The sequence below is a fragment of the Periophthalmus magnuspinnatus genome, chromosome 10, assembly GCF_009829125.3.
Source record: "Periophthalmus magnuspinnatus isolate fPerMag1 chromosome 10, fPerMag1.2.pri, whole genome shotgun sequence".
Lineage (NCBI taxonomy): Eukaryota > Metazoa > Chordata > Actinopteri > Gobiiformes > Gobiidae > Periophthalmus > Periophthalmus magnuspinnatus.
Window position 1 is genome coordinate 17,283,874 of NC_047135.1, and position 27,476 is coordinate 17,311,349.

At 44.2% G+C, this 27,476-nt stretch overlaps 1 protein-coding gene across 1 annotated transcript; it reads left to right on the forward strand.

Moving 5' to 3' along the window:
• Nucleotides 1–1,495: 1,495 nt before the first annotated feature.
• fbxo38 (F-box protein 38) lies at nt 1,496–27,476 on the forward strand. Its single transcript, XM_033974060.2, has 21 exons — nt 1,496–1,617; nt 2,306–2,483; nt 5,499–5,632; nt 9,153–9,316; nt 9,949–10,114; nt 10,213–10,488; nt 10,873–10,966; nt 12,691–12,821; nt 13,780–13,950; nt 14,151–14,293; nt 14,539–14,839; nt 17,346–17,477; nt 17,618–17,749; nt 19,680–20,156; nt 20,224–20,324; nt 20,433–20,535; nt 20,861–21,027; nt 21,097–21,242; nt 25,635–25,738; nt 25,884–25,997; nt 26,452–27,476. The coding sequence occupies exons 2-21, from the start codon at nt 2,353–2,355 to the stop codon at nt 26,628–26,630; spliced, it is 3,366 nt and encodes a 1,121-aa protein (XP_033829951.1). The 5' UTR covers nt 1,496–1,617; nt 2,306–2,352; the 3' UTR covers nt 26,631–27,476.

Consider the following 27,476-nt stretch of genomic DNA (forward strand, 5'->3'; position numbering starts at 1 on the left):
TGGGGTGAATAAATAATGCACAAAATTGTAAAGCGACCATGGTCAAAAAAGTCAATCAGACCCATGTCATATCTTTCACTGGGTTGCCATGGTGATGCACGAACGAGCCCATGTTATCCTAATGGGAAAATTGACAAATTTTTGTACATTTCAAAGTCTCATAAGAACTTATTGCCTTCATTGAGAAACATGAAATTTGTTGCCATGGTGATGCCTGGAAAAAAACATGTTTTTGCATTATGTGCATCAGTGCTTCCAGTGACTTTTGACTTTGTCTGGTGACAAGTGCAGCCCAAAGCTGGAATAAAACAGAGGCAAGTGGCGCGTTAGGGCCAACCTTATGGAGTGCAGGGTTGGCCGACTGTGATGGACGGCTTGCGAGGGCCGCTCGATGCCACTTGCGGCTTTAATTAAGCCAGAGCCCATACAGGGCGTAGGGCCTACTGCTTCCACAACGATGAGTACATGGGCTATGCACTCATCATTGCAGTCTTCTTTCATGAAGTTGTGCGCAAAGCGAAAAATGTATTTTTTTGTGTTGCATCATTGGGCATAAAAAATGGCAGGGCCCTCTGCAAAAGTCAAAATGCATTACGTCAATGGGAGACGTCCCGACGTTAAATTTGTCGTACAGTCACAAAATTTGGCACACACGTTCTTCAAGTTCTTCAAGCCCTTTCAACTCCTCTGAAAGTGCTTCACCAGCAGGTCTGAAAATCACTGTACATCATCTAGACAAGAGGGGCATCAAAAGTTATCCAATTTATGATGATACCTATCATGGTTTGCATGCGGCGAAGCTGCAAAATTCCATCGGAATGTTTGTATTTTTCAAAAGTCAACTCCCGTTTCCGCATACAAAGTCCAATTTCGCTCAAATTTGAATCAGTCATAGAACATTTGAGCCTAAACATACAGAAACAAAAATTTGCACATTAGCGCCCCCTACAGAAAAACAAATATATTTGTATGACTGAAAATTAATTTTTTCTACATGTTACAAAATTTGACACAAAATTCCACTGGGTCATCCCAATCAATAAAGTCAGTCAGACCTATGTTGTTTTATGCACCATGTTGCCATGGCGATGCGCCAAACTTCCAATGTTATCCTAATGGGAAACCTCCCAACTCATACTACAGTGAGTTCCCAATTCTAGTACATAATAGAAATGATCAGATTCAACATTTGGCATCAACATCATTACATTCTAAAATATGAAGATAGAAGAGATTAAAAACTACTATGGTATTTTTGATTGACTATGTCAGCTATATCTGCAAAGATAAACATTCGTAGCTTGGCAATCTAGCCTATTTTTCCAAAGAATTGCTGCTATCTAGTTATATTATTAATTGCATTATTTTATATGTTGGACATTTTAACACCCCTTAAAGGAGTACCGTACACACAAGAAGTCTTTAATGTTTTCTTTGTAAATAAGAATGCCGCCTGGCCGCGTGGGGCAGTAATGAGCAGAACTCGGCACACGGCGGGTTTAGTAACGGAGAGAAAGACGCAGCACACAGATTTAAGCAGGATTCTGTCCTATGCGTACTTTTACGACTCAAATGGCATCAGGCAAGAGATAACAGCTGACCGCGAGGGACCCACAGGTTAGACGCTTCTTTTCACGTTGACGAGATACTGTACGATATTAATTCAGAGGAGAGGATGCTAATCTGAGCCCTGGGACACCCCGGCATGCTAACTGAAGCTAACACAAACAAGTCTGCACACACCACGGCGCGTATTTCTGTTGCTGTGTAAACACGACACCAATGCGCAGGCTGTTGTGTTGGACTGTCTCCTAAACTGCACGCAGACTGTGGACATTGCTTTTGAGTTGAAGTGAATCATTTTAACACCTATAAACATAACGAGTTATTGAGGACAAATACTGCCAACATTGCAGACGTAACAGAGACTATTAATGATATCTGATGACAAAATGATGTAGGAGTTGTAAAGTTATTGTATGGATTTGATGCCACTCCTCTAAAACACACAAAAGCACCCAATTGGCTCAGTCTCCTGTTATTTTAAAGAAGTGATGGGCCCTTACGTAGGTAGACCAGTAAAGACTAATAGGGTCCCACAGCACCAAGAAAATTGAACAACAATCTAGTAGAAGTAGTTACCATGAAAACAGAACTGACAAGATTCCGACAAGTTTTCAATGCAATACAAATTCTTAACTAGTTCATCAGTACTTTCCAGTCTGAGGCAGCTCCTGTCCTGGATCCTGTTTGTGATGCACAGGTATAGAACAAAGAATAATGATTGAACCATTGTTGTTTTTAGAACTGTGACTGATGCGTTAAGGCAAAAGACTGAGGAGGAGAGGTGAGATGGCTTCCAGAAGGAAAACATCCAGACTGCAGCTTGTGAAGCACAGCCATGAAGCCCAGCTGCCCCAGCCAGAGGAGGACAAAGACTACGTTAACCAGCTCTCTCACGAGCTCCTTTGTCAAATTTTCAGGTACTTTCTCCCACAAGCTTTAAATACTCCCTGAGCTCCTCTGTCAGAACTTAAGGTATGCTGTCCCATGACCTCTTCTGTCATGGGAGAGCACAACAACATCTCATTATCTTTATCTCTGAATTTGCTATAATATCTTATTGTGAGAGTTGTATAGTTTATACATTAACTGTATACTTGTCACATTTTAGCTACTATGTGATTAATCTAATTACATAATTACTTGATTGCTATAATAATTGATAGCTGCAGCCCTATAGTGAAATAGCTTTTTTGCGCTAATACAAAAACACAGACAAGAGTAAATTATCCTAACAATTCAAAAAATGCTTGAATGTGGTAAGATGCGGGGCAGGGGAATATATATAGTTTAAAACAGAAGTTTACATACACTACATACACTCACCTGAAGGATTATTAGGAACCGCATACTAATACAGTGTTTGACCCCCTTTCGCCTTCAGAACTGCCTTAATTCTACGTGCCATTGATTCAACAAGGTGCTGAAAGCATTCTTTAGAAATGTTGGCCCATATTGATAGGATAGTATCTTGCAGTTGATGGAGATTTTTGGGATGCACATCCAGGGCACGACGCCCCCGTTCCACCACATCCCAAAGATCTATCGGGTTGAGATCTGGTGACTGTGGGGGCCACTGTAGTACAGTGAATTCACTGTCATGTTCAAGAAACCAATTTAAAATGATTCAAGCTTTATGACATGGTGCATTATCCTGCTGGAAGTAGCCATCAGAGGATGGGTACATGGTGGTCATGAAGGGATGGACATGGTCAGAAACAATGTTCAGGTAGCCCGTGGCAGTTAAACCACACCCAATTGGCACTAAGGGACCTAAAGTGTGCCAAGAAAACATCCCCCACACCATTACACCACCACCACCAGCCTGCAGAGTGGTAACAAGGCATGATGGATCCATGTTCTCATTCTGTTTACGCCAAATTCTGACTCTACCATTTGAATGTCTCAACAGAAATCGAAACTCATCAGACCAGGCAACATTTTTCCAGTCTTCAACTGTCCAATTTTGGTGAGCTCGTGCAAATTGTAGCCTTTTTCCTATTTGTAGTGGAGATGAGTGGTACCCGGTGGGGTCTTCTGCTGTTGTAGCCCATCCGTCTCAAGGTTGTGTGTGTTGTGGCTTCACAAATGCTTTGCTGCATTCCTTGGTTGTAACGAGTGGTTATTTCAGTCAACGTTGCTCTTCTATCAGCTTGAATCACTCGTCCCATTCTCCTCTGACCTATAGCATCAACAAGGCATTTTCGCCCACAGGACTGCCACATACTGGATGTTTTTCCCTTTTCACACCATTCTTTGTAAACCCTAGAAATGATGATGCGTGAAAATTCCTGTAACTGAGCAGATTGTGAAATACTCAGACCGGCCCGTCTGGCACCAACAACCATGCCACGCTCAAAATTGCTTAATTCACCTTTCTTTCCCATTCTGACATTCAGTTTGGAGTTCAGGAGATTGTCTTGACCAGGACCACACCCCTAAATGCATTGAAGCAACTGCCATGTGATTGGTTGATTAGATAATTGCATTAAGGAGAAATTGAACAGGTGTTCCTAATAATCCTTTAGGTGAGTATATTTTCTCACTGTCTGACATGAAATCAGACTGTACTTTTCCTGTTTTAGGTCAATTAGGATTAACAAAATTATTTGTAATTCCTAAATAACAGAATAATGTTGACTGATTTTTTTTAGACAATTTTTCATGACTTTCTTCAAAGTCAGAAGTTACATACGTTTCATCAGTATTTGATATCATTGCCTTTAAACTGTATGACGTGAGTCAAATGTTTTGGATATAATTCCACAAGCTTCTCACAAATTGTCAGGAATTTTTCTCCATTCTTCCTGACAGAAGCTGAGCAAAGTCTGTAAGCTGCCTTGCTCGCTCATGTCTTTTCAGGTCTGCCCATACATTTTCAATAGGATTGAGATCAGGACTTTGTGATGACCACTGCAAACCATTGACTTTGTTATTCTTAAGATACTTTGTAACCACTTTGGCAGTATGCTTCCGATTGTTCATTTGGAAGACCCATTTGCGCCCAAGCTTTAACTTCATGGCTGAAGGAAGTTAAAGCTTGGGCTTTCATCTTGATGTTTCAGTATTTACACATAATGTTCGTTCCTCATGATGCCATTTATTTTGTGTAGTGCACTAGTCCCTCCTGCAGCGAAACAACCCCCCCAACATGATTCTGCCACCCTGTATTTCACAGTTGGAATTGTGTTCTCGGGTCTGCAAGCTTCCCCCTTTTTCCTCCCAAAAGTAACAATGGCCAAACAGTTCAATTTTTGTTTTGTCAGACCTAGGGGCGGCCCAGAGTATAAGCAGACTAAGCAGTTGCTTAGGGAGCCCTGAGGCCACCAGAGGGCCCCCAAGAGCCCATACATTTATATTGAAAATAATATAAACATTAAGTTTTATTGGACACAGGGCTTGTATGTTTACAGCAGCCTAAATATCCCTCTAAATCAATTATATTTGTTTTAGATCTATAGTAGCAAAATATCTACAGCTGCCAACATTTGTTTTTGAGCAGGGCATAGGTTAGGGCAGCTATGTATTTACACCTGTGCAGGGATCCTTTTGTAATGTAAATTTAAGCCCACTGTCGCCAACTGGAAGACATTAAAATCCAGAATTTTAATAATTTAACATTTAAGTCGCATCTGAGTATAAGTTGCACCCCCGCCCAAACTATGAAAAACGTTCCACTTATGGTCCGGAAAATACGGTACCTACCTTTTAGTAGTACCATTCCCAAATACTTTTTTACTCTTACTTATGATGGACTGCTTTGTACTTCATCTTGAGTAAAATTATTTTGAAGTAACATTATTCCTACTTGAGTAATTTTTTAGCTACTCTACCCACATCTGCAGTAGTGTAACCTCAACCAGAAAAATGCACCTTTAATTGCCTTTTACATTAACCGCATACTAGTCTATCCTGGTTTGATCTTGTGTTTTTAGGTATCTCCCATTGAAGGATATAATCTCAATGGAGTGTCTGTCCCGAAAGCTTCGGGAGGCGGTGTCTCTGTACCTGCGCGTGCTCAGAGTGGTGGACCTGTGCGCGGGCCGCTGGTGGGAGTACATGCCCTCAGGTAACTCTGCTTGCATTGCAGCTCACCATGAATGAAATCAAATCTATTGTGTTAAAGAAGACATGTATTTTAGTAGGGCTGAAACAAAGTAAATCGAGTAATTTTATTACTAAACAGCTTTCATTCTGATTTTATTTGCCTCGATGATTTGTTTAATTATTGTAATTAGTTAAAACCATATGAAACTGAAGCGCATGGGGCACATTGAATCATTGCAATGCTTGTTTCTACTTGGAGCATGCATAGCGCCGACATCACAACAGTGAAGATAACGGTATGTTTTAGATCCATGAGTGAGTTCAGGGAGTGTAGTTTAGTTGTGTGCGAGAGCATGGATTAGCAAGATGATGAAAACAAACCAGTTCAACAAAAGACCGTGACTTATCTTGACTGAAGTGACATTACATAAAACTTTATTTTCTATCAAATTCATTAATAGAAACTCTAACTGTGGTTCACAGTTAGTGTGGCCTGTTTACAATACAGTTTAACAAGTAAATTGGTCATAAACATTCCAGGGATATTTTGATCTGGTCTATCATGTAAGTGAAATGTTTGTTTTGTGGAGTTATTGAGAGTGGAGTTATTGAGGCAAAAGTAAGATTAGACAGAAAAAGGACTTATTTGTTTTAACTATGAAAAATAACTGAAAAAAAGAACAAATTTGCTTTTAAGGATATTTTTAGGAAGATAAAAATCACAAAGCAGGTTGCTAGCACCGGCGCAGTTCTAATCACACATTCATTTATCTGCACCTCTATGCTATGTTTTAACCCATCTTTATTTAATGCATTGGGGTTTGTTAGTGGTAGTTGCGCTATACCCTGCAAATGTAATATTTTATCTTGGCGGGAGTGATGTACATCAATAAAGAGAAAACAGCTGGATAAGTCAGTTTTGGGAAGATTATCGTCTCAACAAATGAGTTGCCATTACAGGAAATACGGCAGTATATCACAAGATCAAGTCAGCATCTAGTGAGAAACTATAATTTTATCTTAATGATGATGATGTTTATCTGAGAAATGTGGAAGAATGAATAAAAAGAAAAAACACTCCAGGTATGTTTGTCATGAGAAAACAACATTATAACATAGATTGGAAATGTTCTATCTGGACAACAAACTGGCAACCCTTTGTCATGACCATAACTGGCCTGTATCCACATTCGCTTTAAGGAGATCATCTTCACAGGCAACACTGGCACACCTATTCTTTAATGTGTGAGAAGCATTACTTAGACTGTGACTCTGTGTCAAAAAAAAAAAAAAAAGCATATTAATACGTAGTTTTTGGTGAATATAACATTTTCTTAACAATAGCGGGTAACATGGAGATTTAAGTATGTTATGTGTTACCAGTTAATGCTCAATAGAAGTAAAATACCTTCCTGTATTTGGTGCCATTATCCCTAGTAATTCTTGGATGATGTCACCAAGAAGGATGATGACTTTTTTTCCAGACTTTCGTCTTGACCAATGGCAAGCAGAAGAAAATGTTTAAGTGCAATAACATAAACAATAAACAATGGTTGCTTTCAGCAGATGAGCCACACAGCTACCTGTTCTTCCTTCTCTGACCAGTATAGAAGTGGAAATGCTATAAAAGCTGCTTTTCATCATTGCCTTTTAAACCCCATATGCACACTCATTTGCACTTGTTATAAATTTTGTTGTTTGTTGTGTTGCTGAGTACTGAAAACTAAGTATGGTATATCTGTTATTGGCAATATCAGAGGGTTTCCCCAAATATTGACATCTGTCTGATATTGAAAAAGTCTTGAAAATTTTGCAGATATTTGGCGCTTTTTCTGCACTGCCCCAGTTTGTGTGTGCCCATGTGTCATTCCCAGTCTGTTGTCTGCTCAAAAAGACAAATCTGATGCACTGTCTTATTAGTGAAAATATAAATTTATAATTTTAAACTTCACTATAACTTATCATGCATTTAGTCTGTATAGATTTTAAAAGCTTAATCAGCAAATATTGGTTATTGGCGACAACAGCAAGACAAAGATCGGATATCAATATTGGCTCCATATTGAAATGCATATTGAACCATCCCTACAGAAAACTCAGTACTACAGTGCATCCGGAAAGTATTCACAGCGCTTCATTTTTTCCACATTTTGTCATGTTACAGCCTCATTCCAAATTGTATTAAATTCATCTCTTACCTCAAAATTCTACACACAATACCCCATTATGACAATGTGGAAAGTTTTTTTTTGAATTTATTAAAAATAGAAAACTAAGAAATCACATTTACATAAGTATTCACAGCCTTTGCTTAATACTTTGTTGATCCACCTTTGGCAGCAATTACAGCCTCAAGACTTTTTGAACATGATGCCACAAGCTTAGCACACCTGTCTTTAGGCAGTTTTGCCCATTCTTCTTTGCAGTAATTCTCAAGCTCCATCAGGTTGGATGGGAGACGTCTGTGCACAGCCATTTGCAGGTCTCTCCAGAGATGTTCAATCGGATTCAAGTCTGGACTCTGGCTGGGCCACTCCTGGATATTCAGAGTGGTTCTGAAGCCAATCCTTTGAGATCTTGGCTGTGTGCTTTGGATCATTGTCTTGCTGAAAAATAAACCTTTGCCCCAGTCTGAGGTCAAGAGCGCTCTGGAACAGGTTTTCATTCAGGATATTTCTGTATATTGCTGCATTCATTTTTCCTTCTATCCTGACTAGTCTGCCAGTTCCTGCTGCTGAAAAACATGCCCATAGCATGATGCTGCCACCACCATGCTTCACTGTAGGGATGGTATTGGCCTGGTGATGAGCGGTGCCTGGTTTCCTCCAAACATGACGCCTGGCATTCACACCAAAGTGTTCAATCTTTGTCTCATCAGACCAGAGAATTTTGATTCTCATGGTCTGAGAGTCATTCAGGTGTCTTTTGGCAAATTCCAGACGGGCTGCCATATTCCTTTTACTAAGGAGTGGCTTTCATCTGGCCACTCTACCATACAGGCCTGATTGGTGGATTGCTGCAGAGATGGTTGTCCTTCTGGAAGGCTCTCCTCTCTCCACAGAGGAACGCTGGAGCGCTGACAGTGACCAGCGGGACCTTATATAGACAGGTGTGTGCCTTTCCAAATCATGTCCAATCAACTAAATTTACCGCAGATGGGCTCCAATTAAGCTGTAGAAACAGCTCAAGGATGATCAGTGGAAAAAGGATGCACCTGAGCTCAATTTTGAGCTTCATGGCAAAGGCTGTGAATACTTATGTAAATGTGATTTCTTAGTTTTCTATTTTTAATAAATTCAAAAAATGTCAAAAAAAACCCTTTTTCCACATTTGTTATAATGGGGTATTGTGTGTAGAATTTTGAGGTAAGAGATGAATTTAATACAATTTGGCTGTAACATGGCAAAATGTGGAAAAAATGAAGCGCTGTGAATACTTTCCAGATGCACTGTATACTTATTGGCGACTGTTGTCTGACACTTGCCCCCAGTGCATGGCTCTTTGTAGCTTGTCTCATGTATGATGGTGAATGTGTGTTCTAGGTTTCACAGACAGTAGTTTCCAGATCCTCCTGAAGAAGATGCCAGAGGTGGAGCAGCTGTATGGGCTGCACCCACGCTTCCTGGAGAGGCGAAGGGTCAGGGGCTATGAGGCCTTTAGTATCCCAGGGCTGCTGGAGGCTCTGCAGGCCTGCCCCAACCTTATGGTCAGTGCCATACTCCCACTGGAGCTGTGGAAAAATTAACACTTGTCAGATTGCCCAAAATCTTAAAACCATTTCATTTTGACTTCCAAGACTAGCTCAAGATCTGGAGGTGGGTCCCACAGCTCCTGGCAGGTTGCTGTAGTAGTACTGAAGGATAGGTCAAATACAAAGGACAAATTTTCCTATTGGTACAATAAAGTGTACTTAACATATTTCGGCAAGTTTATTTGTATAGTACAATTTACGCACAAAGTATTTCAAAGTGCTTTACAGAATAAGAAAGACATTAAAATCACAATGCAAACAAATCAAAACACAAATAATCATCATAAAATTTACATTAAAAGAGAAGATTTCAGTTTAGAACTTACAAAATGTTATATCTTAGGTTTGTCTGCAAGAAGTGTTTTCAGGTTTGGTTTTTTTTTGGGGTTTTTTTTATGACAACAACCATAACAAGCTCTGCATTTTGACTTTTAGTTTTAGGAGTGTCTGAAGAACCTCTTTCAATTTTAATTTAATGAAACTGTCTTTAAGATTCAAATATTGAACCAGTTTAAAAGCTTTTTTTTTTTTTTTTTTTTTAAATAAATGGGACTGTTTGTGGTCAGACCCCCTTTGTGTATCTTCAGGGAGTGGAGACCTCTCACCTGGAATTGGTGGAAGCCATATGGAACTACATGCCACAGGTTCATATACTGGGAAAGTTCCGCAATCGCAATGGAGCATTCCCCATTCCTCCTGAGAACAAGCTGACCATCCCTGTGACGGCCAAGATCCAAACACTGCACCTTGTGGGTGAGTCCTGCTCAGTGCTGCTGCCAGTCTCATACACATGTACAGGAAACTTGGAGATTGTGTTCAGTGAAACTAAAGATCGTGTTTGGGTGATGCAGGAGTGAATGTTCCTGAGATCCCTTGCGTGGCCATGCTACGTCATCTCTCCTTAAAATGGGTGCGCTTGACCAAACCACAGCCCTTTAAGGACTTCTTGTGTGTCAACCTCAAGACGTTTGTCATGAAGAATTGTGCCGGACCCACAAACTCGCTCAAATACGTTCCTCTCGTGACGGGTCTGGCCTCAGCACGCAGCCTGGAACAGCTGGAGCTGGTGAGGGTGCCTTTTCTGGGAGGGCTCATCCAACACGTGGTGGAGGACAGCTGGAGGTCAGGTGAGTGCTACATACAGGCCTATCACCATAAATCAATATTGACTTCATGTTCAATAAATGTTAGAAGTAACAAATTGTCCCTTTTTGGCTGTTTACTTTCTTTTTTTATTGTATTGTTCTACTGTACATACAGATTCTGAGAATTGTAGATGATTACATAATCACATAACTAAATCATTATTACTGATAATAATTAACCAAGAAAATGAGCCTCCTAGGATAATTGTATTTTGTGCAATAGCTGTTTGCCTAAAGTGTATTTATTTATTTATTATACCAGTAAAATACACGTGTAAATGTGCCGAACTTAGCTGCACAGCTAATTTTCATTCGTGTAAATGCGCTTGTCCAATGCAACTAACCCTATATGTGTGCTGTGTCCAGGGGGATTCCGGAACCTTCACACCATCGTGTTTGGAGCCTGCAAGAATGCTCTGGAGGTGGACCTGGGCTACCTAATCATCACGGCTGCACGCAGGTCTAAAATTTACACTTTTTATAGACATAGACCGATATATGGGCCAATAATTGGGCTTTTTAGCTATCGGCCTTAAATCTCCAGTAGAGGCCAGTTTTTTATTTCTGTTTGTTGATCTGTTGCCTAAAAAATACACACCAAGCTTTATTTTATTATTTTAATATGAAGAGTCAACTGTACAAAACGTAACTACACAGCTCTCTTAAAGGTTTGTGGTAAAAAAGGGATTTGGGTGAGTGTGTAGTGAATTTAAATAACAGAATTTAGGGAATTTTTTTTAAATCAGATCAAAAATATCAGCATCCACCATTCTTTGTTGAGGTAACTTTATTTTCTTATTTTAGTGACGCACACGTTTTCCTGAGAACTTCATTTTCTAATAGCTGGGACCACGTACTTTGATTGGTTAAAGGGCCTGTATTCTGCTAGTCAGGCTTTAAACCACCTTTCGGCAAGGCAGGTTTATTTGTATAGCACAATTCGTACACAAGGTAATTCAAAGTGCTTCACAGAATAAGAAACATTAAAATCACAATACAACAAATCAAAACATAAATGATCACAAATAATCATCATCAAATTAATATTAAAGGAAAAAAGTGCAGCACAGCTAAACAGAACTGTTTTGAGCCTGACATAAACCTTCTCAAGGTAGAGGTCTGTCTCACATCTTCAGGAAGATTGTTCCACTCTGTAGCTGATTTTTCTGATTAAGATGATGTATGGAATACAAAGACATCTTAAATGCCAGATTAACTTCTAATGAGAAAACATAAAGTAAAAGTAATCTTGTTTGTGCCGTGTTGCTCTGTGTTCATTTAAAGTACAGCAGATGTATCAATAAAAAGTACGACTTTTTGAGACACCTCCCACCCTATTGCCACAGACTTCAACCAAAGCCATTTTCTGGGAGAAAGCAGAAATTGTCTGTCGAACAGGGCTCCCACTCCCATAAACAGAAGTCTATGAAAATGGGAGCTTGTACAGTCCCCTTGCAAATGATAAAATATAGATATATTAAAAATATATTCTGGTGCATCTACATATTACATATTTCATATAATCCAGAACTAACTGGATTATTGGTCATATTGTAGTATAAATAATTTTTAAATGTTTATTTAGTGCCTATTGTGTGTTTGTGTAGTAAATCTGCTAGTGCCATCCAGTGCCAATGGCACATAGGCACCACACTGGCACAAACTGCCTGAATTTCTTTCAACTAGAAGTAGTAAAACTTTGGCCTGTTTGTTTTTTTTTATGCACCAGACTTTACATAATTTATCATGCAATGATAAATTATGTGAAGTCTTCCCTGGTGTGTCAGACACTTTTTCTTTTTAGATGTCATTTTCTATTTTTATGTAATGAAATTTCATAAAAATAGTTCTTTTATGTGTTCTTTTGTTTTTTAATTACTTTTTACTATGATTTCATATCTGACAGAAAGCCCAAAGCCTTAGCCTCACCTCCATACCAAGATCAGCCCTGTAGATATTGTACACACTGAGAGCACCTGCAGTTTATATCTACATATGCCGAGGATCCAGAAAAAGTAGGCATGGGCTTAACAGATTCACTTTATCCTCTGAAAGAAGAAATTCAGATACCACATCCCACCAGCTTTATGCACATTGAACTTCCAGGCAGGGACAGGCAGGAACATCAATAAGTATTAATGTAACTACATTTCAAATGCTAAGGTGATTGTGTTTGTGCTCCAGGCTTCATGAGCTGCGCATCCAGCCATCTCTGACCAAAGATGGAGTGTTTTCTGCCCTGAAGATGGCAGAGCTGGAATTTCCTCAGTTTGAGACGCTCCATCTGGGCTATGTGGATGAGTTCCTGCTTCAGTGTGAGCACTTACGCTGCTCTTTATGCACAAATCAAAAATATGCATGCTCAGATCCAACAAATCAAACAATTGGTCTGGGGGCAGGTGTGGGGGCAGGTGTGGGGGCAGGTATGGGGGCAGGTATGGGGGCAGGTCTGGGGGCAGGTCTGGGGGTAGGTACAATCTTGTCATTTCATCGAGACCTTTTACTATTTGGTTCCATGATGTAAATCCTTTACTATGGTTTTAAAGCAGTGCTTCTCAAACTTGTTCTGGTGCGTCCCCACTGTCTTGAGAATTATACACAATATCTGTGCACATTTCACATAATCCACAAAAAGCATGCAGGATCAAATCGGGGGAGGAGACATAAATGTACATGCAATATGCCGAGGCTCTATTTATTAACCCACACACTGCGATCCCCCTAATAGTGTTGTCGCAATACAAACATTTCATACTCTATTTCAATACTAAGGAATAGACTTGATTGATACTCAATACAGATTCCAATACCGCAATGGTAATAAAAAAGATTTAATGTAAAAAGGTGAATTTCTTTATTAAATAATATTGCTTGCTTTTATATTGCCATGCAGTCTTATATCTGTGTAATCCCTCAGTCATCCCGGAAGGTCCCATATTGGTCCACGGGTGTATACTAGTCTTTGGTCTTATTGGGTTCTGATACAGCTCAAGATCATTTAAAGTTATTCAGGAAAGGTTTGTATCTGTCCTGTGAATGTGACTTTTTTAAGCATCAGTACTCAATGCTGAAATGAGTATCTAGTTTCAATACTAGTTTTAGTATTGATTTTTATCTGATTTTCAATGCTTTTGATAACCCCTTTTACCTAACAGCCATGCTCCTCACTTTGAGAAGCCATGGTTTAAAAGATCTGGGTTAATTTAATTAAGATAAATCAAGCAGTAATGCTAATGTAATGCAAAGCTTGTAAATCCACATCTGTATGTGCAGGTAAAATGAGCCACGCAGAGTTGGTGAAATATGGTTTGGCCGATGTCACTGAGAACCCTGGTATCATCACAGACATCGGCCTCAGAGTGGTCAATGAGGTCTTCACCAACATCAAATACCTAGTGGTCTACAACTGCCCACACCTCCACAACCCTCACAGCTGGATCACAGGTAAGGCTCTTCACAGTGAAGAGGGAACCCCCACAGCTGGGTCACAGTTCCATAGTGCACCTTTGTGTTTTGATATTATTTAGTGTGACTGTGTTTAGTTTGGAATGATCAAATCTTTGTTTTATTCAGTATTAGTGGTTAGAGAAATGTTGCCCAATTACACAGAAAAGCTTTTCTGAACTATCCTCTCTGTACCTCAGATCAGTGCCGCTGGAGTCGCCTGGTGGACCTGACTCTTGTCCGCTGTCATGCCATCAAACTTGAGTCCTTCTGCCAGTTTATAGAGCTTCTGCCCTGCCTGGAATTTATCTGCCTTGACCAGATGTTCCGAGAGCCTCCCAAGGTAGGCCACACACAAGCTGTCACAATCTTTTAGTGGAGTAGGTGTGTATACCTACAACTACTTTGACTTACAACCACAGAAGCGTGAATATGCTTTCTGCAGTGCTACAGTCTTGTAACTCAAATGTTGATGCTAATCTCCTTTATATCTACCGCTAGGATTGTACTGGCCTGACCTAACCATTCTCACCTGGTATTATAGCAGTGACTTCAGGTGCTTACAGTTCACTTTGCATTTCTCCTTAGGGCTGTGCTCGAGTAGGCCTCAGTGCTGGCACTGGAATTGGTGTGTCCTCTGCTCTGGTCAGTAATCAGAATTCCAATGATGACAACAACAACCTCCCCCAGGAGGCCCAGGCTCCTCCTGCAGAAGCTGCTGTCAACCTCCCCCAGGAGGCCCAGGTACCTCCAGCAGATGCTGAAGTCGACCTCCACCAGGAGGCCCACGCTCCCCCAGACGAGGCTGGAGTCAATCACCCCCATGATATCCAAGCTCCTTCAGCAGTTTCACCCGTTAACCTGCACCACGATGCCCAAGACCACAGAGGTATCTCTCAGCTAGGCAGGAATGTCAGAAATTCTGCATTTATTTTGAGCCACAATACTGGTGTCAGTTCTTCAATCGTTTTGATCATGTCAGACAATCCAGTGTGTCCATTGAATCCATCTCACTTTCAAAACTGTCCCAGCTCTGGACCCACAGTGCCTGCGCTAGGGGCGAGTACAGTATTGGACAAGACGGGTCAAGTCAGCTGATAGAGCAAACATCATCAGATCAGATAGGTAATGCATCACACTGCCCAAGAGCTCTACTCCGAGCTCCTCCCATGTGACCGAGCTCCTCACCCTATCCCTAAGGGTGCGCCCGGCCACCCTACGGAGAAAACCCATTTCAGCCGCTTGTATCCGCGACCTTGTTCTTTCGGTCATTACCCAGAGCTCATGACCATAGGTGAGGATAGGAACGTAGAGAGCCTTCCGGCTCAGCTCCTTCTTCACCACAACGGACCGATACAGCGACCGCATCACTGCAGACGCTGCAGCGATCCGCCTGTCAATCTCACGCTCCATCCTTCCCTCACTTGTGAACAAGACCCCGAGATACTTGAACTCCTCCACTTGAGGCAGAGACTCACCACCCACCCGGAGAGGGCAAGCCACCTTTTTCCGGACGAGAGCCATGGCCTTGGATTTGGAGGTGCTGATTCTCATCCCAGCCGCTTCACACTCGGCTGCAAACCGCCCCAGTGCCTGCTGCAGGTCCTGGCTCAAAGAAGCCATCAGGACAACATCATCTGCAAACAGCAGAGATGAAATCCTGTGGTTCCCAAACCAGACCCCCTCCGGCCCATGACTGTGCCTAGAAATTCTGTCCATAAATATAATGAACAGAACCAGTGACAAAGGGCAGCCCTGGCAGAGTCCAACATGCACCAGGAACAGGTCTGACTTACTGCCGGCAATGCGAACACAGCTTCTGCTCCGGTCATACAGGGACCGGACAGCCCTTAGCAAAGAGCCCTGGACCCCATGCTCCCAGAGCACCCCCCCAAAGGACACCACGAGGGACACGGTCGAATGCCTTCTCCAGATCCACAAAACACATGTGGACTGGTTGGGCATACTCCCATGAACCCTCAAGGACCTGATGGAGAGTATAGAGCTTGTCCAGTGTTCCGCGACCAGGACGAAAACCACACTGCTCCTCTTGAATCCGAGGTTCGACTATCGGTCGAATTCTCCTCTCCAGTACCCTGGAATAGACTTTACCGGGAAGGCTGAGGAGTGTGATTCCCCTGTAATTGGAACACACCCGCCGGTCCCCCTTCTTATACAGAGGAACCACCACCCCCGGTCTGCCATTCCACAGGTACTGTCCCTGACCGCCATGCGATGTTGCAGAGACGTGTCAGCCAAGACAGCCCCACAACATCCAGAGACTTGAGGTACTCAGGACGGATTTCGTCCACCCCCGGAGCCTTGCCACCGAGGAGTTTGCCAACCACCTCGGTGACTTCAGCCAGGGTGATGGACGAGTCCGCCTCCGGGTCCCCAGTTTTGCTTCCTCCTCGGAAGATGTGACAGTGGGATTGAGTATTCCTTCTACCGCCCGACAACATCCCCAGTCGAGGTTGGCAGCTCTCCACCCGCACTGTAAACGGTGTTGGTGAAGCACTGCTTCCCCCTCCTGAGGCGTCGGACGGTTTGCCAGAATTCCTTTGAGGCCGTCCGATAGTCCTCCTCCATGGCCTCCCCGAACCCCTCCCAACCCCGAGTTTTTGCCTCTGACTGCCCGATCCGCGGCACGCTTGGCCTGCCGGTATTCATCAGCTGCCTCAGGAGTCCCATGAGCCAACAAGGCCCAACAGGACTCCTTCTTCAGCCTGACGGCATCCCTTAATTCCAGTGTCCACCACTGGGTTCGGGGATTGCCGCCACGACAAGCACCGCAGACCTTAGAACCACAACTATGAGCAGCCGCATCGACAATAGAGGTGGAGAACATGGCCCACTCAGAGTCCATGTCCCCAGCCTCCCCCATGGATCAGGGAGAATCTCTCCCGGAGGTGTGAGTTGAAGACCCCTCTGACAGAGGGCTCTGCCAGACGTTCCCAGCAGACCCTCATGATGCGCTTTTCATGCAAGCTTTGGTTGGACTCCTCACACCTTGTGTGATTGCAGAGGCAAATCCCGGCATATCCAATCTCGTTCAGTTGATGGCATTCCTTACTTTGAGTGTTCCATAGTGGGTTGCCTCTCCAAGTATTTCCAAACTGTACCAACAATCAAGCATGCCAAAAGCTTTGACAACAAAGGGAAGGAAACGGATCTACTAGAACTCGATGTTGCCAACCTCCTTCACAATACCCCGATCACACGTCTCCAGATGCCCAGTCACAGCGCTGGACCAACACCGGACCATCAGCTCTACACTGGCGCTTGGCCTGAGCCCCAAGAGTCTATGGTCTTAGCTGTGGGCCATGAGCTTACTTCTATACTTTGTGTGTGAGTACACTAGGCAGTTGTGATGAATGTTTATTTGTTGTGAGCAGTTATGGAGGTGAATGGAATGGGTGAACATGAGGAGGCAGATGTGCTAGAGCAAGGATCTCAGGAGCACAGTGCTGCTGCAGAGGCCAACATTTCACTGGGAGGACCACAGCCCATGGACCGGGAGCAAGCAGGTCATCTATCACTTCTTTCCAATTAGGCTTCACTGCATAAAACTGTGCAGAAAACCTTTAGAAATGTTATACCTGCTAATACATTGTACATCTCAAGTGGAATGCACTTCCCTGAACTGTTTCTCATTTCATGTTTGCAGGCCCCAGCGGCGTGTGGCAGACCCGAGCAGAGAGGGCAGCATTTGTCATTTCAGACTCAGACAGTGAGGAGGAGGACGGCCCGCGGGCACTGTCAGTTGCTTGTGCACACCAACCGCTGTCCTGTGTGACCGGTACTGTATATGAGACCAGACACATGGAACAAGTCATAAGAACATGGCTGTATGTTATATTGTTTGCTTGTATTGATTAAGGTCAGAGAGAATCAAATCAAGTTAAAATGACTTTATTTGTCCCCGAGGGGCAACTTAAGCACATTGAACAGTGAAATACAATAATAGAAAATTTCAAACAAAAGTCTCAGTGCAGGAGTAGTGACAGGTGTGGTCATGAGATCCTGGGCAGGGGCATAGTGAGGAGAGAAATTTCAGTCTGGGATTAAAATCTATGTATAAGAAGATGCAAAAATTCTAGTATTGATATGGGTCATATTTCACGGGTGGCTAGCAGGGATGCAAAGACTCCTAAAAATAAAATCGCACACGCATCTACTTAATCTGACTGTGTTGAAATTTGAATTACTTATACACTGGCTGCAACTGATTACATTGATATGATCCATGCTACAGCACCACCTATAGGAAAGCACAAAGTTTACAATGAGGAGGAAAAAAAAGACTGACAATAATCCATGAAATTTTGCATGCCCTTGATCAGAAAACCCAATGAGACCCATGCCCAATTTCATAGTTTTCCTCTCAGGTCTTCCAAAGCTGCTACTCCAAAGTGAATTGTACTTTGACTCAAATCACACAATAGAAAGGGAAAGACCCACTAAACAGGAAGAGAAACGTACCAAAGTTGGCAGAGTGAACCAGCTTATTGCAAAATTCATTTTAATAACGGTGTTTTACATGGTCTGCACAAATTGGCTCTACAGCGCCACCTTTTAAGTGACCCATATGTGATGGGAAACTCGCACATCTAGAGATGATTGATAATCAATAGATATCCATTTTTATTGTATACTCATTACATTTTTTGTGTAACACACAGTAAAAAAAAAGAATGAATAAATAAATATACTTATGTGATTGGGACAATGCATGCTGTGTAAACACACCGGATTTTAGCCAAAGGCTAATTTCCATCAGTTTATTTCCTGTTTCTTTTATAACTCCACACCAACATATGCATGAGCCTACAGAGCAAAAAAAAATTGAACTCACCGTGCACAATCAAAGCCTGAATAGAGCAGAGTAATGGGCACATAACCAATGATGATTATAGTGGAATATACATGAAAAGCCCAAAATTATCCATTTATCACGAAACTTGCGAAACAAATCAATTTACTTTTTTGTGTGTTATGGTGAATAAAATTTAACCATCATATCCTGTATCATTTGGACAGTGGGAACATAAACATCCATTATATAATATTGGAATATCCAAATCATTATAATTCCAATTGAAAAAATCAATTTCTGTCTCTGCATAATGTTTGTGTCAATTATACTGTTATTTATTATACACGAGGTTGCTATTTCAAAGTCATGGACCCCACCAGTATAATGAGAGTGGCGTACCTAACAATGGTTCTATGAATCACAGATGCACAAGTGAAAATTAACAAGACATTTGGGTTACTCCAGTCAAAGTCAATTACCCTATAGGAACCTTGTGTATTATGCAGAAGGTTGCTGGTTCAATGTCCTGGACCACACCAGTATTATGTTATTTTCTGACATTCCTCATCACAAACATAGCTGATGTTGTTTTCCATACACTTTCACTAGAGTCATTTACATAATTTCAGACCTGGAATTGCTAATCTCTACTGAACTGAAGGTGGCTGTTAACTGCCACTTCATGACCTCACAAGGTGGAACAAAACATTTTGAGGTTTGGAGATGTAAACAGAATAATAATGTGGGATACCTCAGTTATATGTGAATGAAACAAAACACTACTCCAGGAATATTTTCACAAGAGTCAATTTTGTGTAATAGAGGACCTTTAATAATTTGTGCATTTGGAATAGTTTTATGGGGGGATGACAGAGCCATATATGACTCTTCAGCTGAGTGTTGTGTGTTGCAGGTAAAGGGAAGGCCCCTCTACGGCGGAACTCCTCTGCACAGAGCCACACTCGCAGCAGCGCAGAGAAGGGCTGTCAGGTCAGCAGCGAGCAGATCAAAGCTGACATGAAAGCAGCTGCAGACAGAAGCCAGCGCACCCCTCCTACAGAGCCCACAGTCAAGAGTGACTCCCATACTGGTGGAGGAGAGGGCAGGGGGGCAGGAACAGGAGCTGGCAGGGGGACAGGATCTTGGGCCAGTGGAACAGCCGCAGTGAGCAGGGGGATGGGAAGTGGAGCTAGCAGGGTGACAGGACCTTGGGCCAGTGGAACAGTCACAGGGGGCAGGAGGACAGGAGTAGCAGGCAGTGGGCGAGTTGAGGCCAGGTGCAGCAGTGGAGCACACAGTCCCTGTAGAAGACCAGAGTCATCCTGTTCCCGCAGACCAGTGACCCGCTCCTACTCACGTATGTCCTCGGAGGTCCTCCTGGCTGGCACTGGTGAGGCCATTTCAAGATCACCCTCTGAAGGTCAAAAATTGAACGAAATATTTGTACTCGTGTACAGGTTTTTCCAAACCAAGGCCACGGGTGTTTGTGAAGCGAAAGCGAAATGTTGACAAATCAACGAGCACCTCAGACCCGGTTACAGAGGAAGACCATGTGCAGGTATATGCTAACACAGCAAACATTTTTTCTCCAAATGGTAGACTTCTGTATAAAGTATACTGGCTGGTCCATGTCTGTGGGCTGACCTGCTGTGGTACATGTGTGCAGGTACTGTCTCTAAAGAGCAAGAACCTTGTGGGCATTACTCTAACCAACTGTGGAATCACAGACCTGGTTCTTAAGGACTGCCCAAAGATGATGTTTGTCCATGGTAAGCTGTAGACTTGTGTGTGCTGGGCCCATGTGTTTTGGTGGTGGTGCTGGTGCTGAGCCCATGTGTCATAGTGGTTAGACCCATCCATCCATCCATCCATTTTCTTCCGCTTATCCGGGGCCGGGTCGCGGGGGCAGCAGTCTAAGCAGGGACTCCCAGACTTCCCTCACCCCGGACACATCCTCCAGCTCCTCCGGTGGGACCCCAAGGCGTTCCCAGGCCAGCCGAGAGACATAGTCCCTCCAGCGTGTCCTGGGTCTTCCCCGGGGCCTCCTCCCGGTGGGTTAGACCCATGTATTATAAATATCCCCTCTTTCTGCAGCCACCAGGTGCCGTGTGCTGAAGCAGCTGCAGGTGGAGAATGCTCCCATTGTGAACAGAATGGACTTTGCTCAGTGTAAAAAGCTCAACATGCAGCAAGTCCTGGACCAGATTCTGAGGGTGCCTCCTGAAAGGAACCGCATCATCTACATGCGCCCCATGCACCAAGTCTGTTCCATTTAACCTTTTCTAGTCCTGATTAAAGTGCTTTGTGACTGTCCCTGCTCTCTTGCGCAGATCGACTCGGTGGCTCTGGAGCAGCAATTGTTCCAGGGGCCATACCCCTACCATATTGCTATCGTCCATGAGTTCAGCAACCCCCCAAACATGCGCAACAAGGTGCGCATTCGCAGCTGGATGGACACCATCGCCAACATCAGCCAGTGAGTCACTCTCATGCCTCTTACTTATTGAAAGTATTGTGTTAACAAAACTTGATTCATCTTTGGTAGGCTAATTCTGTCTCCAGTTTTAAACAGTACTTTTTGTGTTTGATTTGCATGTTTCAGCTCCCTTCAGTAGCCGCCTTAGAAGTGTCATGTGATGGTGTTGTGACAGCTCTTGTAGGCTGATTATGTGTTGGGTGGGAGGAGGTGGTGCATCACACAGTACGGAAAACTTGTGACACTGTATCCAGGACAAAGAACATAAATGGGGACGGAGGGAGCATACAACTTATCACATATGAAGGATGCAATACTTCCATCCATCCATTTTCTTCTGCTTTATCCGGGGCCGGGTTGCGAAGGCAGCAGTTTCAGCAGGGAGGCCCAGACTTCCACACACACTTCCTCCAGATCTTCCGGGAGAATCCCGAGGTGTTCCCAGGCCAGCCGAGAGACATAGTCGCTCCAGCGTGTCCTGGGTCTTCCCCGGGGCCTCCTCCCGGTGGGACGTGCCCGGAACACCTCCCTAGGGAGGCGTCGGGGAGGCATCCGAAATAGATACCCGAGCCACCTCAACTGGCTCCTCTCGACGTGGAGGAGCAGTGGCGCTACTCCGAGCTCCTCCCGTGTGACTGAGCTCCTCACCCTATCTGTAAGGGAGCGCCCAGCCACCCTGCGGATGAAACTCATTTCGGCCGCTTGTATCCGCGATCTTGTCCTTTCGGTCATTATCCAAAGCTCATGACCATAGGTGAGGGTAGGAGCGTAGATGCCTTTGGACTCAGCTCCTTCTTTACCACAACAGACTGATACAGCGACCCCATCACTGCAGATGCTGCACCGATCCGCCTGTCAATCTCATGCTCCATCCGTCCCTCACTTGTGAACAAGACCCCGAGATACTTGAACTCCTCCACTTGGGGCAGAGACTCACCACCCACCTGGAGAGGGCAAGCCACCTTTTTCCGGTCGAGAGCCATGGCCTCGGATTTGGAGGTGCTGATTCTCATCCCAGCCGCTTCACACTCGGCTGCAAACCACCCCAGTGCCTGCTGCAGGTTCTGGCTCAAAGAAGCCATCAGAACAACATCATCTGCAAACAGCAGAGATGAAATCCTGTGGTTTCCGAACCAGACCCCCTCCAGCCCTTGGCCGCGCCTAGAAATTCTGTCCATAAATATAATGAACAGAACCAGTGACAAAGGGCAGCCCTAACGGAGTCCAACATGCACTGGGAAAAGGTCTGACTCACTGCTGGCAAAGCGAACACAGCTCCTGCTCCGGTCATACAGGGACCAGACGCCATACTCCCAGAACACCCCGACAAAAGGACACCACAAGGGACACGGTCGAATGCCTTCTCCAAATCCACAAAACACATGTGGACTGGTTGGGCAAACTCCCATGAACCCTCAAGGACCCGATGAAGAGTATAGAGCTGGTCCAGTGTTCCACGACCGGGACGAAAACCACACTGCTCCTCCTGAATCCGAGGTTCGACTATCGGTCAGATTCTTCTCTCCAGTACCCTGGAATAGACCTTACCGGGAAGGCTGAGGAGTGTGATTCCCCTGTAATTCGAACACACCCTCCGGTCCCCCTTCTTATACAGAGGAACCACCACCCCAGGTCTGCCATTCCAAAGGTACTGTCCCCGACTGCCACGCGATGTTGCAAAGGCGTGTCAGCCAAGACAGCCCCACAACATCCAGAGACTTAAGATACTTAGGACTGATCTCATCCACCCCCGGAGCCTTGCCATCGAGGAGCTTACCAACCACCTCAGTGGCTTCAGCCAGGGTGATGGACGAGTCCACCCTTGAGTCCTCAAACTCTGCTTCCTCCTTGGAAGACGTGACAGTGGGCTTGAGGAGATCCTCAAAGTTTCCTTTCCACCGCCCAACTACATCCCCAGTTAAGGTCAGCAGTTCTCCGCCTGCACTGTAAACAGTGTTGGTGAAGCACTGCTTCCCTCTCCTGAGGCGTCGGACAGTTTGCCAGAATTTCTTTGAGGCCGTCCGATAGTCCTCCTCCATGGCCTCCCCGAACTCCTCCCAACCCCAAGTTTTTGCCTCTGCGACTGCACGGGCTGTGGCATGCTTGGCCTGACGGTACCTGTCGGCTGCTTCAGGAGTCCCACAAGCCAGCAGGACCTGATAGGACTCCTTCTTCAGCCTGATGGCATCCCTTACTTCCGGCGTCCACCACCGGGTTCGGGGATTGCCACCGCGACTGGTACCACAGACCTTGCGACCACAGCTACGTGCAGCCGCATCGACAATGGAGGTGGAGAACATGGCCCACTCGGACTCCATCTCTCCAACCTCCCCCGGGATATGGGAGAAGCTCTCCCGGAGGCGTGCGTTGAAGACCCCTCTGACAGAGGGCTCCACCAGACATTCCCAGCAGACGCTCACGATACGCTTGGGTCTGCCACGTCCATCCGGCTTCCTTCTCTGCCAGCGGATCCAACTCACACCCAGGTGGTGATCGGTTGACAGCTCTGACGCTCTCTTCACCCAAGTGTCCAATGACACGACAACAAAGTTGATCATCGACCTCCGACCTAGGGTGTCCTGGTGCCATGTGCACTGCTGGACACCCTTGTGTTCGAACATGGACTTCTGTGCTAGCCAGTTTGTCCATAAAGAACACCAATAACAAAACACCGCTCTGGTTCAGATCAGGGAGGCCGTTCTTCCAGATTACGCCCCTCCAGGTGTCACTGGCATTGCCCATGTGGGCGTTGAAGTCCCCCAGTAGGTGCACTGTCTAGTACCCCTCTCAGGGACTCCAAGAAGGCCGGGTACTCTGCACTGCTGTTCAGCCCATAGGCCGACACACCAGTGTGAGACCTGTCCCCGACCCGAAGGCGCAGGGACGCCACCCTCTCGTTCAACAGGGTAAACTCCAACACTTAACGGCTGAGCTGTGGGGCAATAAGCAAGCCTACACCAGCTTGCCACCTCTCCCCATGAGCAACGCCAGAGAAGTGGAGGATCCAACCCCTCTCAAGGAGTTGGGTTCCAGAGCCCAAGCTGTGCATGGAGGCGAGCCAGATTATATCTAGCCAGTACCTCTCAACCTCCTGCATGAGCTTAGGCTCCTTCCCCCCCAGCAAGGTGACATTCCACGTTGCTACAGCCAGATTCTGTGTCTGTGGGAAAGGTTGTCGAGACACCCGTCTTCGACTGCTGCCCAGTCCTCCTCGCACCTGACCCCTATGAGACCCTCTGTGGGTGGTGAGCCCACAGGAGGGCGGACCCACGTCCTTTTGGGCTGAGCCCGGCCAGGCCCGTGGGCAAAGGCCTGGCCACCAGGGTGGGGCCCCGGCTGCGCCATACCGGGCAACTTCACGGTCCCTGTTTTTCTGCTCGTCATAGGGGTATTGGGAACTGCTGTTTGTCTTACCTGTCACCTAGGACCTGTTTGCCATGGGAGACCCTACCAGGGGCATAATGTCCCAGGGAACATAGCTCCTAGGATCATTCGGGTACTCAAACTCCCCCACCACGTTAAGGTGGCAGTTCAAGGGGGGGCCAATACTTGATTTATGTTTCACCATAAGCTCTTTTTTATCTTTGTATGCGTATGGTTATGGTATGTTTATTTATACAAGGATTGTGTACAGTAAACCCTGACCAACAGGAAAAGATGCATTGTTCCAGCTTATAGCAGAAAAAGCAAATTTCCACCTGTAGTCCCTGGGCAAGTTAGACTGAAGATTTGATTGGTTTAAATTGACACAATATATAGAGGTGAAAGAAAGTAACCTCTACTTATAATAATTATTGATCTGAAACCTGAAGACTTCACACAAAAAAAATCTTGATCTAGATTAGCCTTTATTGTCTCTTTATCGAGAAACTTATATTGGACAAGCAATGGGCATGGAGAAACCATAGACAGTCCAGTCACTACACATTCACGATATCAAGGACATACAACATCAGTCCAGACTCAAGTAAGAGTAAAAAGAACTTGGAAAAACTACTACTCAAGTAAGAGCAACTTAAATGATCACTGTCATAAAGTAACATTTGATTCAGAAGTTAATGTATTTGGAAGGACAAAATATTAAATAATGCACAAAATTTGATATTTTCAAGGAATTGACACAAAGGTGAGAAAAAACGAAATCATATCTGAAGAAGCTGTGCAAGAAACACAAATGTTCAAATAATTTCATATTGTCAACATAAAGCTTTTTGTTACTCCACTGTAAATAAATCTACAAGTGACAAAACCTTTGCTCAAATCAGTGTACTATTACTTCAGTAAAAACTCATATTACAAATATTATTACTCAAATATTCTGAACAGTACAATTTCTTTAAAAAGTTACACAAATAAACACCTGTTAATTAAGCCATTGTGTGTGTGTGTCAGGGAGCTGATCAAGTATGAGTTTTTCCCAGAGGCCACCCGCACAGAGGAGGATGTGAAGAGGTTCTTGCGGTACCCATGGGGCCGGGACATTTACACTCTGGAAGGTAACACTCCATTTACCAGAAGGACTGTCTGAAATGTCTACGCCCCTTTCCCCCTTTTAAAGCATTCTACTGATGAGTAACACTTTGTCTTTATGTCATGTATTTGTTGTGTAATAAAAGAACTCATTATGAGTTTGATTATCAGGGGTAGTGGATGGCGCCCCCTACAGCATGATAACAGACTTTCCCTGGCTGCGGACCCTAAGAACAGCAGATCCCAACAACTATGCTCGCTATGACTTTGAGGATGATGAGACGAGTGAGTCTTTTAATAATAGGATCAATTTCCAATTTTGGTCACATGATTTTAAATGTTGATGATAATGATGATGATGTGACAAATTAAGTCATTGATAGCCTAAATGCATTAAGCAACCTGTATGCGTTTAGTCAGTAGCCTATTTAAATACGAAGACCTATTCCCCACATGTATAACTACTGATTACTGAATTACACTAAATACCCAATGTATCTATTACATTTCATTTTATTATTCAAATACAGCCAATTAGAGTAGTGGAAGTTGCAGTGTCACCTTGATTTCTCTGAATAAACAGGCTTTAGAGGTCCACAAAGTGGCCTTACTCTGACAGCTGTGAGCTGTAGCAGGACACAGGCTAGGTAGTGCATGTGCATAGGTTCTTTTACAGCTCTGGTTCTAAAGCACACCTTAACTGCCTCTAAAGTCTGCTCTAAACTCTGCTCTGTGTCAGGTACCATCTATGCCCCGCGCAGGAAGGGCCAGCTGTCTGCAGACATCTGCATGGAGACCATCGGGGAGGAGATCTCTGAGCGCAGGCAGAGCCACAGAGGCCTGTTCCAACGGGTGGTGGTGGTGTTCCTGCACCACTGTGACACTCCAGGAGAGCCCGTGGAGGACGACTACATCTAGGGCCCACACAAAGAAGCTGTGGAGGACAGTCAGGAGATCCACACAGAGACACTGTGGAGGACAGCCAGAAGGTCTACTCGATTCACTGGAACAGTGTCACAGGGAGGGCCCATCCATAGTCTGCTCTTTGGTCTAGAGGCTGAAGCTCTTTCACAGCCATGTTTTGCTGTCTGCCTTCACCTGCAGCTTGCTGACAAAGTTGACACATTCCTGCGCTGGTACTTTATATTCAATATTTGAATGTATTCAGAGAAGGAGGTTGCGCCCTTTTTGCAGGAGGACGATTTTGTTTTGTTGTGTGGTGTAGGCACACATCGTCACTGTGCTTAGACCGGAGCTGCTGCTAGGACTTAAACCACGATGGACTGGCCTGCTTTTCTTTGTTTAAATGTGGCTGTGCCTGATCGGGTTTGGAGTCCAAATAAAAAAATATAAATAAGTAATTTGCCTGAAGTTAAGCTTTCTATGAAAACAATGTTTTCTGTATGTCTTTGGTATGTCAGATGGCAGTGCTATAGCAGCTTCACCATTTGCCTTTGAATCAGAGGGATTGCCAGTTTGTGTCAAAGCTCAGAATGTTCTTGTGTCCCTAAAGACTCTTCACTCAATGGTCCCTGGCAGTAATGTGGCTGATTTAGACGGAAAGTCATCCAGCACAAAAATGTGCTATGGCAATGCCTACAGATGTTCCAGCTAGAAGAATATATTACTTTGAAGGGGTTCTAATAAATCATAAATACATTTGTATGTCATTTTTGTTTTTCCCTCAAACAGACATTAACATACCATTAACCATCGTTGCTCATTTGGACTGCACTGTATATTAACATGTATATTAGCATAACA